Genomic DNA, 19,668 nt, shown 5'->3' with positions numbered 1-19,668 from the left:
GTTTTCAAATTATGGTGCTAGAAAAGACTCCTGAGAATCTCTTGGGCTGCAAGGAGATCAAACAAGTCAAGCCTAAAGGAAATCAATCCTGAGTATTCATTGGAAGAACTGATTCTGAAACTAAAGTTACAATACTTTGGCCACTTGATGTGAAGAGTTGACTCATTGGAAAAGACCCTGATGGTGGGAAAGATTGAAGGCAGAAGGAGAAGGGGGCGGCAGAGGATGACATGTTTACATAATATCACCAACTGAATGGACATGAATTTCTGCAAACTCCAGGAGATGGTAGAGGACAGAGGAGCCTGGTGTGCTACAGTCCACAGGGTCAGAAAGAGTTGGACATGACTTGATGACTGAACAACAATAACAATCTGAAAAAAGGCAAAAATGAAAGAAAAAAAGAAAAGTTGAAGCAATAAAGGATAAAAAATGAAGCGGTAGAAATAAATTATATTAGTAAGGACAGTTATTTTTTAAAGGGCAAGATTGACAGATTAGGTTAAAGCAATTTTAAGCTACATGCTGTGTATTAGTTTTCTGTTTCTGCACAAGTTATCACAAACTTCACAGCTTAACCCAAAATCATATTGCAGATTTCTGAAGGTAGATATCTACATGAGCTATACTGGATTCTCTGTTTCAGATCTCACAAGTCTGAAATCAAAGTATTGACCATCCTAAGCTCTTACCTGGAGAAGGTGGGGAAGAATCCACTTCCCAGCTCATTCAATTTGTTGGCAGAATTCTTTGGATCCAACAGGCAAGGATCAATGGGGATCATTCTTAGAATTCTACCTTGCTATTATTCAGTCACTCAGTCATGTCCAACTTTTGTGACCCCATGGACAGCAGCACACCAGGCTTCCCTATCCTTCATCATCTCTCAGAGCTTGCTCAACTCATGTCCATCGAGTCGGTGATGCCATCCGACCATCTCATCCTCTGTCATTCTCTTGTCTTCCTGCCTTCAATCTTTCTCAACATCATGGTCTTTACAATGAGTCAGTTCTTCGCATCAGGTGGCCAAAGTATTGAAGCTTCAGCTTCAGCATCAGTCCTTCCCATGAATATTCAGGACTGATTTCCTTTAGGATTGACTGGTTTGGTCTCCTGAAGTCCAAGGGACTCTCAGTTCAAAAGTTCAGTTCAGTTCAAAAGCATCAATTCTTTGGTGTCAGCCTTCTTTATGGTCCAACTCTTATATCCATATATGACTATTGGAAAAACCATAGTTTTGACTAGATGGACCTCTGTTGGCAAAGTAATATCTTTGCTTTTTAATATGCTGTCTAGGTTGGTCAAATCTTTTCTTCCAGGGAGCAAGTGTCTTTTAATTTCATGGCTGCAGTGATTTTGGAGCCCAAGAAAATAAAGTCTGTCACTGTTTCCCCATCTATTTACCATGAAGTGATGGGACCAGATGCCATGATCTTCGTTTTTGGGATGTTGTGTTTTAAGCCAGCTTTTTGACTCTCCTCTTTCACTTTCATCAAGAGGCTCTTTAGTTCTTCTTCACTTTCTGCCATAAGGATGGTGTCATCTGCATATCTGAGGTTATTGATATTTCTCCCAGAAATCTTGATTCCAGCTTGTGCTTCATCCAGCCTAGCATTTCACATGATGTATTCTGCATATAAATTAAATTAGGAGGGTGGCAATATACAGCCTTCACATACCCTTTTCCAAATTTGGAACCAGTCTGTTGTTCCATGACTGGTTCTAACTGTTCCTTCCTGACCTGCATACAGGTTTCCCAGCACGCAGGTGAGGTGGCCTGGTATTCCTATTTCTTTTAAGAATTCTGTCTTCCACATGCTGTTTTCAAAACTCATGTCTCAAATATGAAGAAAGAGAAATTTTGAAAATAAAGGAATGGAAAATATGTACTAAGGAAACATTATCCAAAATAAAATTGATATAATTGCATCATATCAAGCTAAATGGATGTTTGGAAGGGAAAATAAGGCATTTTTAGAGTTGAGAAGAGTTACCACATTGTGATGAATAAAATGAATTCACCAGGAACGCATAACAATTTTAAGCTAATATGTACCCTATAAGATACCTTCAAAATTTATAAAGGAGAAATTGACAGAATTTAGTAACTGATACACCTACCATCATAATATCAATACATATATTTAAAAAGAGATACTGAAAATGAGTAAGTATTCAGTATTAAGAACTTACGGTGATTAAAAACAGGAGAATCAGTTTTAAAAGATAAGGAAGAAATATATGAGCAGAGATTCATATAATAAAGACTAAGGTACTATAAGAGAAATTAAAGTAACCAAGAAAATTTTGTAAACCTAATAAAATTAAAAAAGTTTTTATCAGATGAATCAAAATTATAAGAAAAAAGGCACAAATAAGCCATGTGAAAAATGAAAAATAAATTAGCAATAGAGATACAGTGAATATTAAAGTATAACTATATGCTCTATTCTAGATAAATATCAGCAAAATTAATTTTAAAAGCCAGATACAAGAAAAGCACACGATATTATTCTGTTTATAAATGTACAATATAGATAACTAAACAATATTTTATTATATTTATGTTTACAACCAGATGATGTAAAACCACAAAGAAAAACAGGAAAATGGGAATTATAAAATACAAAGTTTAGAACTGTGGTTACCCTAGGGTAATTTGACTAGGGATGAGTACACAGAGGACTTAAAAGTCTTTGTTTTTATTCTGTTTTTTCCAAGGTTAGTAGTGGGAACATGCTGTACTATTTATTTGTATTTTTAATGCCTTAATATACATAATATGCTCTTTGATATAAATATAATTTTTAATAATTTTAATTAAAACATCTTAAATATGTAGCTGCATGTGATATATTAACAAGAGAAAACAGCTTGGTTAAAGGATACTTCCTGAGTTTAATTTTAAAATATGCCCTAAAACCAATATTTTACTTTTATTAGAAATGAAAATACTTAGTTTTACTTTTAGTCAATGAATGCTGAAATAATAATCCTATTGCAAAGATACATATTTAGGTCGCTGCTTTTGAACTCTGAGCTTGCTGTTATGTCACCCAAACATTTAGTCTATCTGTCTTCAGGCAACAGTGGAGCATGGAAATAATGCTTGCTTAAACTTATAAAGTATGTTACTTGGTGGCTGCCTTACTTGATAATCTCTCAAATTTATGGAAAATATGGACAACCAATGAAGGTGGCTATGTCAGATGGTTGATATAAGTTCCTTTTCTTGGACTTACGATTTGCTAACAATAGGAATGTTAGGTCAACTGAGGTCTGGAGATTTGCCACCTATCAGAGTTGACTGAAATATTTTGATAAATTTTGTGCAAGCAATATGGCAGGCTATATAATGGTGCTGGGTTTGGGAGACTGAGCCAGTTCCATTGGTTCTCTCATTAGAACCAGCTTGTCATAGATGTATCATTCAGAAACTAGAATGCTGAGGTCCTTAAAATGACTTTTATTTCCCTTTGGGGAGATATTTGCTCTTTCTATGATATAAGGACTGTTGATGAATAATGATTCCTGTAATCACATTTCTGAAAGCATCTTTTCTTTGTCTTTCTATTGGCCATCCATTCATATGTACAATTACAAAGCTATCGTAACATGGCCTATTTTGTATAATTAATTTCTCTAGTAACAAAAATATCTATGTTAAAAAAATAAGGAAAGTCTGGAAACTGAAAGCTACTTATTCCTTCAAGTCACAAAACAAAAATAAATTCTTAACCATGTAATTTTGAGCTACTATCATTTAATAATTTAGCCACTCATAAGGAATAGCATGTCAGAAGATAGTGTAAATATTTTTCTGTTGGCTTCTTGCTTAGAAAAACCAGTAGTAATTTTCATGCTTCCCATTTTTTCTAAATTATAATTCAGTGTGGTAGACAGCAAATTGTACTGGGGCACATCATATTTATTTTGCATCTGTGAACACACTGTTGGGAACTCTGCAGACCTTGCCTGGGAAGGTACTTTTAGATTGTGTCTATTTCTGTATTCAGGTTATTCAGGTATCTTTTTCTAAATGCTTCTATATTCTGAGACATGCCTAATTTCCTTACTTAATAATAAAACAGCCCATGACTCATTGTAAATCAGGAGGGATCCAGCAATAAGGTGCAATACATCACAAAAGCAGTGCAACTATCATTGGAGATAATAAGCAGGTGCATTAATATTCATGCTATATGAAGTCCTGGTTGTGCTTCTAAAAAGCTGTAGAATACATTCCAGGTTTAATGTTCACCAATAGATGTTTGCCAGTGATTTTCAGATATTTCTTGTAGCAATTCATTCAAGGCATCACTAGGTAATTTAGAAAACTTTCGTCCTTGGTTTCCATTTACTTAATTGTATACTCAGCTCATGTACCTCAGTGAGCATGCATAATCCTTCCTGGTTGGAGTTTGACTCTTTCTTTTTCTCAACTGGAAGTGCTGTTGTATAAGGCAGATTGTATATGTGCACCTGTGTATGTGGTATGGTGTGTGCAGCGGGGGTCAGATGGCAATGAAAGGGAGAAAACTACATGCATTATCCTATACGGTACAGTATTTCCCTAGTGTCAAAGAAACATTTGGACTTTGTTTCCATATGGAGTGACCTATGAGGGAGGATAAGAAAATAATACTTGGCTATAAGTGATGCAGAGATACCAATAAAACAGGAATACCACATAAAAATACACAGGCTGGGCACTGTCAACGGCCAGAGGCCACCACACACCACCCCCCAGAGTTACACAGTGTAGCAACACCACAAATAAGGCACTTGAAAGTGTACTCCTGTTCACTCTTTAAGGTAGGTGATTAATACATGTCCTTATTTAATTTATCTATAAATAAATTTGTAATAAACCAAACATATTATGCACATGGATAATGTTTGGTAGCATGCATCTTAAACTGAATATCCTTCTTGTTTGAAATTGTTTTTGATTTTATTTTTCCAGGCATTGATAAAGACCTTTTCCACCTCTTTTGGAATCTTGACTATATATCTTCTGTGTCTTCCTAGCTTCCCAAGCAGTGAAGGGACAGGGTTGGGAAGAAAAGGAATATTCTACCATCCAGAGAAGAGTGGATGGTGAGGCTTAAAAGTAGTCAGTAGTCAAACATTAAGCAAAAAAAAAAAAAAAAAAGAGTCTGACTCCTTACTCCAATTCTGATGATGGTGGGAGAAATTTGGGGATATATGGCTGCAGTATGAACAGGGACTTCCCATCAATCTTCTTAGAAACATAGAAGTAAAATGAACATTTTCAAGAAATACTGGAGCCTTGCTCACCATCTTTTCCTCCTGTCCAATTTAAGTGCTGACACTTCCTGGTTTGTGACCAGTGACTTTTTACTCACTGTCATGCTCATGTTATTCATAATGATAAGCAGTCTTTCTTCTTGGCCTGGGTATGTGAAGATTCACTCATTTTGATGTTGGCTTTAGCTATTGGTAAATCAGTGTGTCTTGAACCATAATTCTCTGGGCAACTAAAGCCCTCAAAAATAGTTCCTTCAATATTACAAATTGAAGGAACTTTATAACTTCTCATCCTGTCCCTGAATGAACCATTGTAGGGAATTTCAAAGCACATGCCAAAATGTGGATTTGCTTGGTATTGAATATTTGGCATTAACTGACAATTCTTGCTTAGTAAGTTCCAAATACTGGCTCAATTCCACCTAAAGAATTTTGTACAATTAATATGTACAAATTAATATGTGTGATATACCTCAATCTAAATAAAAGTAGCATCAGTAAAGTCAGGGAAAGAACATTGCAGCTTTAGTGGATAATTATTACATTACTGATCATCTCAATTTACTTTCTTTTTTTTTCATTTTTTAACTTTACAATATTGTATTGGTTTTGCCATATATCAACATGAATTTACTTTCTTACTTGGGCAAGGAAGTTAAAAATGAACAAACAAAAGACAAATCTTGGTCATAATAACAATTATACAAGGACATTTATTCAAGTGTTTAAGAAATAATTGTAGAAATCCATGAAGATCATCATATGCCATGGCATATGCTGATAGCATATGTGCTGCTCAGTCACTTCAGTCGTGTCCAACTCTTTGTGACCCCATGGACTGTAGCCCGCCAGGCTCCTCTGTCTATGGGATTCTCTAGGCAAAAATACTGGAGTGGGTTGCCCTGCTCTCTTCTACGGGATTGTTCCAACCCAGGGATCAAACCTGCATCTCCTGCATTGCAGGAGGATTCTTTACCCAGTGAGCCACTTTGGAAGTCTCTGCTGATAGCATATTTTGCTCTAATTTTCATGACATGGGAAAACTACTGGAAAATGATTAGCATTATTACCTTTAAGAGATGAAAATTATTAATGCTCTTACAGAATGCTTATCATTCCATCAACTAAACACTTTTTCAAATTTCACTTATCTGATAAATATAGGTAGCCACATAACCTAATTAAAATTTTGTTACATATATATACTATACTGAATATAAAGCAAAGCTTTTCTTCAAAATAATCTCTCAGAAATTCTTAACCTGCTTTATGTTCAAATAACTATAAAATCGCATATTATGTTTAATTATTTTATTTTGAATAAAGTTGTATTTGGGGAAGGCATTAATCTAAAACAATGTTAAATAAAAGTGAACTTTGAATGTTATTTAGGTCATCTGATAGATACTATTAAAAAAGGAGACAAGTATATCACAGATGTAGTAATTATTTTTGATGGTCTCAAAATTGCCAAAAATACATATCATTGTAAAGAAGCCTCTTAATAATATCTTTAAATAGTAATATAGAATTTTTATTTTAAGATAGGAGATATTGGCAATGAACTCAAAGTGTAGAGTATAAGTATCAAAGATTCTAACTATATCTTGCTGCTGCTACTGCTAAGTCGCTTCAGTAGTGTCCGCTCTGTGCGACCCCATAGACAGCAGCCCATCAGGCTCCACCGTCCCTGGGATTCTCCAGGCAAGAACTCTGGAGTGGGTTGCCATTTCCTTCTCCAATGCATGAAAGTGAAAAGTGAAAGTGAAGTCGCTCAGTCGTGTCCGACTCTTAGCGACCCCATGGACTGCAGCCTGCCAGGCTCCTCCATCCATGGGATTCTCCAGGCAAGAGTACTGGAGTGGGGTGCCATTGCCTTCTCCAACTTTATCTTAAAGAGGAGTAAATCAAATACTTGATCTGTGATGGAGGGTTGCCAAATGTAGTGACAGTCAGCTATGTTTCAAGACAGTGCTAAGTGGAGATATGATGGCTACTGATCTCAGGCTTAGATGGCAAAGGACAATTCTCCAAGGTAGGTGGTACTCCCTGAAAGGCCTGGAATAATGGTGATAGCTTACTTTGAATGGTGTTGCTGGATTTGTGGTCTCCGAAGAAGATTTAACAGTGGGACCAAAGACAGGTCTCAGTCACTCAGAGCTTTGTGCAACAAAATTTTCTTTCAAGTGACAGGACAGAGAAAGCTTCTGACATAGACACCAGAAGGGCGTAGAAAGAGTACCCACCCTCATTAGTTTAAGCAGGGCCTTATATACTTCTCAACTGGCTGCTGAGAACAGATAAAAAGAATACCTAAAGGTTTGTAAACATTCCACCAGATCCTTTCCCAGGGCACACATCCGAGGTAATTTTGGCACAAGATTAGCCAGAGAGAATGGGTTCTGGGTGAAAGTCTCTGGGTGAGATATACTGTTGCTGTGTAATCCGAGGGACAAGTCTTGAGAAACACATTCCCAGGCAAGATTTGTTACAATTAAAATCATTAGCATAGAGCCTAAGAAAAGCATTTCTATGAGTAAAACATTGTGTTGTGTAGTCATTAGTTCTGGACCTGAAGCAAGGCTAGTTCTTGGGCAAGATACATTGTGCACAAGGCTTAAGGAAAGCATAAGTGAGAATGTTCACTTCCTCCTTAAAGGCCTTGGACCGCCTGCCTAAGCTTTAACTCTCTCCATGGGGATAGGTGTTTTGATTGGGAGGGGGCTCTGCCACCATCAACATGAGCCTCTTGCAGAATGCTAATCTAGGAGCAACTCACATCATTCAGCTGGCAATCCCTTCTAAAGGAGCCAGTATGAGAATTTTGTTATTACAGTATACTAACGCATATATATGGAATTTAGAAAATGGTAACAATAACCCTGTATACGAGATAGCAAAAGAGACACTGTTGTATAGAACAGTCTTTTGGACTCTGTGGGAGAGGGAGAGGGTGGGATTATTTGGGAGAATGGCATTGAAACATGTAAAATATCATGTATGAAATGAGTCGCCAGTCCAGGTTGGATGAAGGATACTGGATGCTTGGGGCTGGTGCACTGGGACGCCCCAGAGGGATGGTATGGGGAGGGAGGAGGGAAGAGGGCTCAGGATGGGGAACACACGTATACCTGTGGAGAATTCATTATGATATATGGCAAAACCAATACAATATTGTAAAGTTAAAAAATAAAATTAAATTTAAAAAAAAAGACAAAAAAAAAAAGAATAAAAAGGAAGAAAATAACAAGAAAGTCCAATAATAGTTGAATCCTCCACCAGAAAAATGATACCACAAACCAGAGGAAAATTTTGATAAAATATCTCAGTGAACTAATAAAATTAGAAAAATCATTTTCTTTATAAAATAAGATTTCAAAGCAAGACTTTAGAGGCAAACAAGAATTTAGAGAGGATGGTATAAGACAATACAAGAAATGAGACCAAAAGGCTCAAGGAAAGATGCAGAAGAGAAAAAGTAGAAGAATAAAAGTCAAATTGGAATCTCCAGAAACATTCATGAACACACCCAAAATCGAAGTACAGGATATGACTGAGGGGGTAAAATTAAAAAGAGGTGTAGACATCGAAGACAGAAAAAGTAAAAGTATGCCCCAAAGACTTAATAGACTAAAGAAAGACTTGAATCTTTAGACTTAAAAGGCAAGTTGTGTCTAGAAAAGAGACAGACAACAAAAAACTTAGCAAAATTATTACACTTAAAAAAAAATACTGTAGGCTTCCAAGCAATAAAAAAATCCAATTCACTTGTGAAAAAAAAAAAAAAGGAAAAAAAAATTCAGGCTGCAGTTTTCTGATATTTCTCCTTGGCATCACTCAATAGTGTTATGATTGCAAAGAGTCAGTCATGACTGAGCGACTGAACTGAGGGCTGGCTGATTCACATTGTTATATGGCAGAAATCAACACAATATCGTAAACAGTTTTCCTCCAGTGAAAAATAAATATAAATTAGGACTTACATTGTGGCAGTAGATAAGAATCCATGTGTCAGTGCAGGGGCCATGGGTTTTATTGCAGTTCCGGGAAGATTCTGTAGGCCGCAGAGCAACTAAACCCATTCACCACAGCTACTCAGCCCATGTTCTAGAGCCCACGAGCTGCAACTAACTGAGCCATGAGGCGCAACTACTGAGCCCATGTAGCACAGCTACTGAAGCCTGCGGGCCCTAGAACCTGTGCTCCGCAACAAGAGAAGCCACTGCAATGAGAAGCCCAAGCACCTCAATGAAGAGTAGGCCCTCTCACTACAAGTAGAGAAAGCCTGCACAGAGCAATGAAGACCCAGCACAGCCTAATAAAATAAAATTTAACACATATGAATATTAAAAATAAGGAAAAAATGCCCTGAGTTCTATGGAAAACAATTGTGATTCAATAACTTCATATTCTGCCTGATTCCTGTGTGTGTTAGTAGCTCAGTCATGTACGACTCTTTGTGACGCCATGGACTGTAGCCTCCTAGACTTTGTTTAAGATCATGGCATGTGGTTCCAACACTTCATGGCAAATAGATGGGGAAACAATGGAAACAGTGATAGACTTTATTTCTTTGGGCTCCAGAATCACTGTGGATGGTGATTGCAGCCATGAAATTAAAAGACACTCTTTGGAAGAAAAGATTTGACCAACCTAGACAGTGTATTAAAAAGCAGAGGCATTACTTTGCCGGCAAATGTCCATTGTCAAAGCTATGGGTTTTCCAGTTGTCATGTATGGCTGTAAGAGTTGGACCATAAAGAAAGGTGAGTTCCAAAGAGTTGATGCTTTTGAACTGTGGTGTTGGAGAAGACTCTTGAGAGTCCCTTGGACTGCAAGGAGATCCAACCAGTCCATCCTAAAGGAGATCAGTCCTTAATATTCATTGGAAGGACTGATACTGAAGCTGAAACTCCAATACTTTGGCCACCTGATACGAAGAACTCAGTTATTGGAAAAGACGCTGTTGCTGGAAAAGATTGAAGGCAGGAAAATAAGGGGATGACAGAGGATGAGATGGTTGGATGGCACCACTAACTTGATATACATGAGTTTGAACAAGCTCCGGGGGTTGGTGATGGACAGGAAGGCCTGGCGTGCTGCAGTCCTTGGGTTCGCAGAGTCGGACACGACTGAGCAACTGAACTGAATTGGAGTGTAAAGAAAGAATTTGCTTGTAGGCTGCATTGTTATCATGAACCTCCCCAAAGAATGTATTGTAGAAAAAAGTTCAGGCATTGGATGTAGTGGAAAAACTCTAGCTATAGTGCTAGAAAAGATCGCTGAGGCAATTTGTTTACAGGACTAAGGTCCAAAAACTACATGGCTTCTGATTAGAGACCAGAGTGTAGATGTATTCCCAAACCATAACAACATAGAAATGATATATGATATAAGAAAATATAATATTCTGATGTTCTCATCTGTTTTAGATGAGGGGGAAAGATATCATTTAAAGGTGATAAAGAAAATAGGGATTTAAGATATTTTGCAAATCAAAAAGTTAATAGGAAAAATAAGATAATAAGTACAATAAGGTGATGAAGGGGGAGAAGGCAGAGGGAGAATAATCAACAAAAATATTTTATCAATGTTGTACTACTTTGCCAACAAAGGTCCATCTAGTCAAGGCTATGGTTTTTCCTGTGGTCATGTATGGATGTGAGAGTTGGACTGTGAAGAAGGCTGAGCGCCAAAGAATTGATGCTTTTGAAGTGTGGTGTTGGAGAAGACTCTTGAGAGTCCCTTGGACTGCAAGGAGATCCAACCAGTCCATTCTGAAGGAGATCAGCCCTGGGATTTCTTTGGAAAGAATGATGCTAAAGCTGAAACTCCAGTACTTTGGCCACCTCATGTGAAGAGTTGACTCATTGGAAAAGACTCTGATGCTGGGAGGGATTGGGGGCAGGAGGAGAAGGGGACGACAGAGGATGAGATGGCTGGATGGCATCACTGACTCGATGGACGTGAGTCTGAGTGAACTCTGGGAGTTGGTGATGGACAGGGAGGCCTGGCGTGCTGCGATTCATGGGGTTGCAAAGAGTCGGACACGACTGAGCGACTGAACTGAACTGTAATAGGGAGTAAATAACATTGAAAGAAATAATAAAATTCATCTATTAAATGAAGTTTATTTTTGCTGTTTTTTTTTTTTAACTTTACAATATTGTATTGGTTTTGCCATACATCAACGTGAATCCGCCACAGGTATACATGTGTTCCCCATCCTGAACCCCCCTCCCACCTCCCTCCCTGTACCATCCCTCTGGGTAATCCCAGTGCACCAGCCCCAAGCATCCTGTATCCTGCGTCAAAGCTGGACTGGCGATTCGTTTCAAATGTGATATTATACATGTATCAATGCTATTCTCACAAATCATCCCACCCTCTCCCTCTCCCAAAGAGTCTAAAAGACTATTCTATACATCTGTGTCTCTTTTGCTGTCTCGCATACAGGGTTATCGTTACCATAAGATACAATTATGTAAAGTTTAAAAATAAAATAAAATTAGGAAAAAAAAAATAAAATAAAAGAATGACCCTTAAAAAAAAATCAGAAAAAATAGAAACCTTTTATATTTCAGTAGTGTGTGTTTTTTTGCTCAGGAACTCAGTCATGTCCAATGCTTTGCGACCCCAATGGCTGTAGCCCACCAAACTCCTCTGTCCTTGGAATTTTCCAGACAGGAATACTGGCATGAGTAACCATTTCCTACTCCAGGGGATTTTCTCAACCTAGGGATGGAAACTGAATCTCTTGCATCTCCTGCATTGGCAGGTAATTCTTTACCACTGTGCCACCAGGGAGGCCCATATTTCAGTAGAACGCTCATAAGATATAGGAGAGAAAAATAAAGGAAGAAATTATTTAAATAGCTTTGCATGTTCTGTTGTATAATATTCAAGGTATATGGTTAAATGGAGAAAAGTTTCAAATGAGAATGCAAAATTTTATGTGTAAATTGGTTCATTAATACCGCTAACATATATGCTTAATAGAATAGCGCTATATCCCTTAAATAATACTTCACTGCATAATATCTGTATCAAGAAAGGCACTATGTAACTACAGTTATTGTTATTATGTTTTGATACTGTATCCTTAATAATCAGTATTTTGAGTAATATCACATGCTAAACATAAAACTGTATGTAGTACCTACATTTGGAGAAGGAAATGGCAACCCACTCCAGTATTCTTGCTTGGAAAATCCCATGGACAGAGGAGTCTGGTGGGCTACAGTCCATAGTATTGCAAGAGTCGGACATGACTTAACGACTAAACCACCACCACCACCTACATTTGAGTACCTGCATGTATAACTGGGCTAAGAAAATAAGACTGGAAAAGGTGGGGAATGTTAAAATGCAAATGAATGCTCAGTTACATTACATAAATCTTCTAGGAAACCGTCTTAGATTGTTGCAGCCTTTAGTTGCTGACCTCCATTGCCTTACTTTTTAACAGCAGTTTTAAACTATAACATATTTTTAACATTATAGGACATTTTAATCATTTTCTAACACTTTGTATATGATAGTCTTGTCTTTATGGAAGTGATGATTTGACTGTCAATCCCTTTGACTCCAAATCCAGTTATTCAACATAGTCACAGGAAGCAGAATGATTGGGCAGAAGTTCCAGATATCAACCACAAAACATCAATTATTACTATTATAACACCTGTTAATATGTATTATATGTCCTTAGATGAAGAACAGTGGCTAACATGGTAAAGAATCTAATCTGCCTACAATGCAAGAGATCTGAGTTCGACCCCTGGGTCGGAAAGATCCCCTGGGGAAGGAAATGGCAACCCACTTCGGTCTTCTTGTCTGGAAAATCCTATGGACAGAGGAGCCTGGCAGGTTACAGTCCATGGACTGAGAAACTAACACAGAGAGATGATGAATAAGAAACTGAGACACAGAGGGGTTGATTATTTTGCCCCAAATCTATAGCTACTGCTAAGTCACTTCAGTCGTGTCCAACTCTGTGCGACCCCATAGACGGCAGCCCACCAAGCTCCCCTGTCCCTTGGATTCTCCAGGCAAGAACACTGGAGAGGGTTTCCATTTCCTTCTCCAATCTAAAGCTAGTTAGAGATAAAACATGGATGAGAAGTAGAGCAGGCTAACTGCTGAACAAAATATTAATAGTACTTTAGTGTAACCCTGCTCACTAATTTTTCTTTCTCTATGGACAAAAGATGGGATATAACAACATAAAATTGAACAATTGTTAAGAAAAGTACATCTGAGAGTTTGTAAAGTACATCTAAGAGTTTGTAATCCATTAAGTTCACTAGCAAATGTAAGGTGTTACTGACATCATTGTTATTTTCCCGCTGCCCTGTTACTCTCCAATCACATACACTCAACTCACACAGGAGCAAAGTTTTCACTTAGATTCCTGTAGAGATTACTTTCTTTCATATTCAGTGGATCAGATGGTAAAGAACCTGTCTGCAATGCAGGAGACCCTTGTTCAATCCCTGGGTTGGGAAGATCCCCTGGAGAAGGGAATAGCTACCCACTCCAGTATTTTTGCCTGGAGAAGTCCATGGACAGAGGAACCTGGTGGGCTATAGTGCATGGGGTCACAAAGAATTGGACACGATTGAGCGACTAACAACACTGACTTTTAAAACTCAATATTCATCTACCTCTCTATAAAAGTAGAAATACAGTACAGAAATTCATGATACCAGAAGTTCTTTCTTTGAAAAGATCAATAAATATAATGAACTTTTAGCCACACAGACTAAGAGTGGGGTGCCATTGCCTTCTCCCTAAGATAAGAGAGAATATTCAAATTACTAAAATCTAAATGAAAGTGGGACATTACTCTTGATTCTACAGAAATAAAAAGGATTATAAGAGATTATTATGAACAACAATACACCAAAAAGTGGGATAATCTAGATGAAGTGGAAAAATTCCTAGAAACACAAAACCTACAAAAAACTACATTATAAAGAAATAGATTTATAACTAGTAAGAAAACTGAATCAGTAATCAAAAGTATCCTAACAAATAAAAGCCCACTGGACATAATGGTTTCACTGGTGAAATCTACCAAACATTTAAAGAACTGAAAAAAAAAAAAAACCAACAACTTGATATTCATGTTTCTGGTCCAGTTGCACAATGAAAGTGAAAGTGAAAGTGTTAGTCGCTCAGTCATGTCTGACTCTTTGCAACCAATGCACTATAGCCTGCCAGGCTCCTCTGTCCATGGAATTCTAAAGGCAAGCATACTGGAGTGCGTTGTCATTTATCAAACCTTAAAATAAGCTTGGATTCTACTGAGTAAAACTACCTTCAAGGCATAATGCAATAAGGAACATAATGAAGTTCTTGAAAGTGAAAAGTAAAGTCTCTCAGTCATGTCCAGCTCTTTGCAACCCCATGGACTGTAGCCTACCAGGCTCCTCTGTCCATGGGATTTTCCAGGCAATAGTACTGGAGTGGATTGCCATTTCCTTCTCCAGGGGATCTTCCCAACCCAGGGATCGAACCCTGGTCTCCCGCATTATAGACAGGCGCTTTACCGTCTGAGCCACCAGGGAAGTCCATGAAGTTCTAAATTTTGTGCAAAGACCTAGTAAACAGGAAAGGGTAAGGGAATAACTGTGGAACTCAAAGAGTTAAACAAATATCTCTTGGCTTAGAAAGTCCCACAATTTCAAATTCTAATAATCTTCCTTAGAAGCATCAGCAAGTTTTGCATTGTGTTTATGTTACACAGTAACCTTTTTCTGCATTGTCCTCAGCAACCCCTTTCCTGCATCTTTCCCCACAAAGACTGTCCTTGACCAACACAAGAAATGCATTTGGTTTCTCTAATGCAGAAGGTAATTGGATTTTTCTTTATTGAATGCATCCCTTTAATGACTGTCTCTGCTCCTGCCAATTTAGCTGCTAGTGACCTGACATTGATCTGATGATATGACTTAAAATAAAGAGTTGGAGCTGGGGGTGAAAAAGACCAGCTGTCTGGCATTAGAAAAATGTTCTTTGCCTCATCTTGCCGTTTTCCTGAAAAAAGCCTTTATCCTTGAATGTCATTTTTACAAAACATGCTGCTGTAATAATTGGTATATAGCAGCAGATTGCCTCCTTCTAGAAAATATAATAAGTATTTCCCAGAAAGTGCCCTGGAGAAAACATTGAAAATTGAATAAAATCCACCCAGTAATCATTCTGTACCTTGAAAATATTTATTACCATGCAGCCACTTTCTGAAACAGGATAAATATTGTTGAACAGAATTAATTAAATCTGTTACAAAACTGGTGAAACATGAAATATTTATTTAAGTATTTATTTACTTAACCTTGAGGTTTTGTAAAAAATAAAATTTGACAAGAGAATTGTTATTCAAGACGGTTATGAAGGAATAGTGGATGAAGTCATTATATTTGGAAGAATAGCAATTCTTTCCTTAAGGGGAGTTATGATATAAAACTTTTTATGCCCAAGAATATATGGAATTTAAATATCTCTGCTTTTGTCTTTGCTCATTTTCTCGTAAGCGTGTAACTCACTTGATTCATGGTTTGCTTTTATTCTATCATCTTCCCTTTGTTCATTCTGTTAAATATGAATCTTTTTTGATTGAAGATACAATCTATAGGCAGTAGTCTGAGTGAGAAAATAAAATCTTGTAATTGTAAAGTGTCATGAAGAAAATAAATGATAAAGTCATTAATAAATAAGTTTCCTTTAAAAGTAAATGAAACAAGTGTTTTTCCTTTTGAATTCATATCACTTGCATTCACAATTACCAAAGTCATTAACAATTTAAAGAAATAAACTGAAAGTTTATATTAAGACTACTTATGCTTGAATCTTCATATTCAATAGTACAACCACATCACACACAAAGTTGGTGTAAGCCCTGAGTGAGACAAAGGTATAATAAATTCACAGTGTTACTCAGTGATGGTCCATGAACTTGCTTTGGTTCTCATCAACCAAGAGAAGCTTGGGAGTTCTATCCAAGAAGTGATGTTGAAAAGAGAGTATAAAGAAGAAATGAGTGAATATTTCCTGGAGACTGGGCTCCTCACCCTCTGTTCTGATTTCATCTTAGTCACTAGCATGCCAGTGAATGTTTTTAGAGACCATTTCTTAGATGTTGTATAGCACATCAAGATGGGCTTGCCTGAGAATTGGTGTGCCTTCCACAGAAACTCCAGTAGTATTGAAGGGGTCACTGATCCAGAAGACATCCCCCCTCTACCCAGTCAAAATCTTTCATCATAAATGATTAAATCTCACCCATTCCATTCCAGTCAGATCATTGTTGGAAGTCACACTTAAATGTAGTGTTAACACTTTAAAAGAGCATGAAAAAGTATATTTTAATTGATTATGAAAATGTTTCCTTACTCAATTCAGTATATCTCATCCTATATATTTTCTTAATCTTGAATTTGTTTTGTTTTCATTTGAACTCTATAAATTAAATATATAATTAATGAAAACTATTCTCTTAAAAGGAAGGTATATTTTGTGAAAAAAGGAACATGTGTGTGTACATACACAATACATTTTCTTTTATTAGAAAAAGTAGATTCCCCATCTATCAGCTTTTTAAAAATACTTTTGTAATTGGTTATTTACTTATGATTATTTTTAATATTTGAAATTATTAATATGAGATGTAGCCAGTGAGAAGTTTACTTTGTTAATGCATTTTTGTGCTTTTTAAAATTGAAGCATAGTTGATTTACAGTATTATATTAGTTTCAGGTGTACAACATAATTCAGTATTTTATAGATTATACTCTATTTAAAGTTATAAAATATTGACTATATTCCCCGTGTTGTACAATATATCATTTTAGCTTATTTATTTTATATATAAGAATTTGTACCTGTTATCCTCTTACCCCTATCTAGCTGTTAATGCATTTGTAAAAACAAGCATGCATTTATATCAATTCATTTCCTTGTATCTTCTTTGAGCAAATATTTTGAAGTCTTTTATGTAAAAGATTCTTAGACATTAAAAGGGCAACAAAAATCTTCACTTTCAAGAATTTTAAAATGTAGAGAAGAGAGGGAAATAGTACATAAATGAGTAAAATAGAAGGTGGAAAGGGATCTGTGACATAAGAAGGATGACTCAAGAACCACAGTTGGAAGTAACAGGGAAAAGCATCACGGTGGTGATGTGACTTTACCCAAGATGTCAGGATCTGTGCGTGTGAGAAAAAGAGGTATAGCATTTTTGAGAAAATGCTGGATAATTAGAATAAATGTGCCATGTAAAGGGTTCAAGTCATGGGACTTCCTTGGCGGTCCATTTTTAAAAAATCCACCTCCCAAAGCAGGAGACATGGGTTTGGTCCCTGATCTGGGAACTAAGATCCTACATGCCTCGGGACAACTAGCCCATGTGCCACAGCTAGAGAAGAGCCAGCATGCCACAATGAAAGATCACATGGGCTGCTACTAAGACCTGATGTGGCGAAATAAATAAATAAATACATTTTTAAAAGGGTTCATACCATTGAAAGGGAAAAGGGAGAAAAAAGAAGTCACTATTTTGATTAGTAGTATAGGTAAAAATCTCAACACATCAGAAAATATTTGAATTTTGGAGTTTCTGATTTAGAAACATTTTAAAAGAATATGGCATTTAATTTAAATATTATGTTTTTGTTTCTATGGAGAAGTTAACAGTATCTTAAGATGCTTCCTTATATAAGATCATCTTGATGGATGTGTTTTTAAAAAAATAGCACTATTTGATATGTTGAACGACCTTGAATATGCTCATTCATTATGTAAAGTCAAATGAACTGTGAAAACTTTTAACTGAAGGAAATATATCCTTGTAATTTTTATCTCTGCATGTGTTCTAATTTTAAAATACATATTTTATTCTTAGAAAAATGTGGGTTTTATATATATATATATAATTTATGTGTGTGTGTGTGTATATATATATATATATATTTAAAGCTGAATGGAAGATTTATTTATGAAAGTGCCTAATAAGTTTCTTTCATTGTTGCAGGTCACTGATATGATGCTTCAGGACAAACCCTATCCTGATTGGGGAAAATCTGCAAGAGCTTTCTGGAAGAAAGGAAATGTTAGAATCATTTTATTCTGGTAAGAGACTGTTTCATTTATTGACTGTGCCTTGCCTCATTCACAAAGGACTTGAGTTGGATTTAGTTTTCTTTAAATATATAGAATTCTAACTAGAGAGGCATTTCTAGTGGACACTATGCTCCATCATTGAAATGATGAAAACCATTATCCTAACTAATCACTTTTTGCCTACACATTGTTGCATATACCCATTTACAAGAGATACATTTACTAATACAGTAAAGCAAATAAGATTTTATCAGAGGTAAGTAGGTTTTTGACTCAGTAAAAATAAGCTAGACTTTTCCGTGAAATCTGATATAAAATTCAGTAAATACTGAATTTCCAACATATTTGACAGGATGTACTTTTGCTTTGAAGAAATCATACACGGAGGGAAATTCGCTACAGATCACTACAGATTGGCACAATCGCTACAGATTGGCACTTCTTTATGTAATTTCCTTTAGTTGTCCAGCCCAATTATTGCAGTGAGAAAACAATCCATGTCTTATAGAACTTTGTTTTTTGGTGGAGTCAATGTTATTTATATATATTTGAACAAGCTTAGACAGAAATGGTAGGAATACAGAAACAGCAAGAAGGGCACTTCACCAGGCTGTGTGACACCGCGCAAGCACAGGGATTCAACCTGATGCGTGAAAAGTTATCTACTCTGACACTCAGAAGCCTTGTAACTGATGATAATTTGAACTTCATAAATTGCATAAAGTACATACTGCTTACCTGCATTTCAAAAAGAAAAAATAAAATCTCTTTATTCTTGGATTTAATTCAGAGATTTTATTTTTTCATGTACAGACTCCAAAAATCATGGTCACTAAGTACTTGGAAGAAAGTATACACTCTAAGCTATCTTTATGCTTTAGCAATATTACTAAATATTGCTTTCAATATAAAGTATTTTGAATTCAATTATTAGCAAGTAAACAAAAATAATTTTTTACTACTATAAAAATGAATATGATTTTGTAGATGTTTATTCACAACTTGTCTCTATGAGTCAAGTGTGGCCTATTTTTATGATGCATTTAACTTTATATCTTTTCCTATTTGTAAGCTCCCATGTAGCTTGACCAGATAATATATAATATAATAATTATAGCATGTATTTACTGAAGGTATGTTTTGCTCCAGTCTCTGTACTGAGTATTTACTCATTTCATCCTGATAACCCTATAAGTAAGTGTTATTACTATAAGTATAGGTCTCTGACTTGAAGGCTCCAATTCTTAATCTTTACACTAGATTATCTTTAGAAAA

At 36.3% G+C, this 19,668-nt stretch overlaps 1 protein-coding gene across 5 annotated transcripts in view; it reads left to right on the top strand.

The window, feature by feature from the left end:
- The window catches only part of TMEM117 (transmembrane protein 117), a 603,954-nt gene that overhangs the window by 370,142 nt on the left and 214,144 nt on the right, over positions 1-19,668 (top strand). For all 5 annotated transcript variants that reach the window (XM_061416386.1, XM_061416387.1, XM_061416385.1 and 2 more), the window contains one exon: positions 18,305-18,402. In XM_061416386.1, coding sequence (XP_061272370.1) covers positions 18,305-18,402 — 98 coding nt within the window. The remainder of the gene's footprint in view (positions 1-18,304; positions 18,403-19,668) is intronic.

Source organism: Bos javanicus, chromosome 5, assembly GCF_032452875.1.
Source record: "Bos javanicus breed banteng chromosome 5, ARS-OSU_banteng_1.0, whole genome shotgun sequence".
In the NCBI taxonomy this organism is placed as follows: Eukaryota; Metazoa; Chordata; class Mammalia; order Artiodactyla; family Bovidae; genus Bos; species Bos javanicus.
This window is presented reverse-complemented; position numbering and strand designations above follow the sequence as displayed.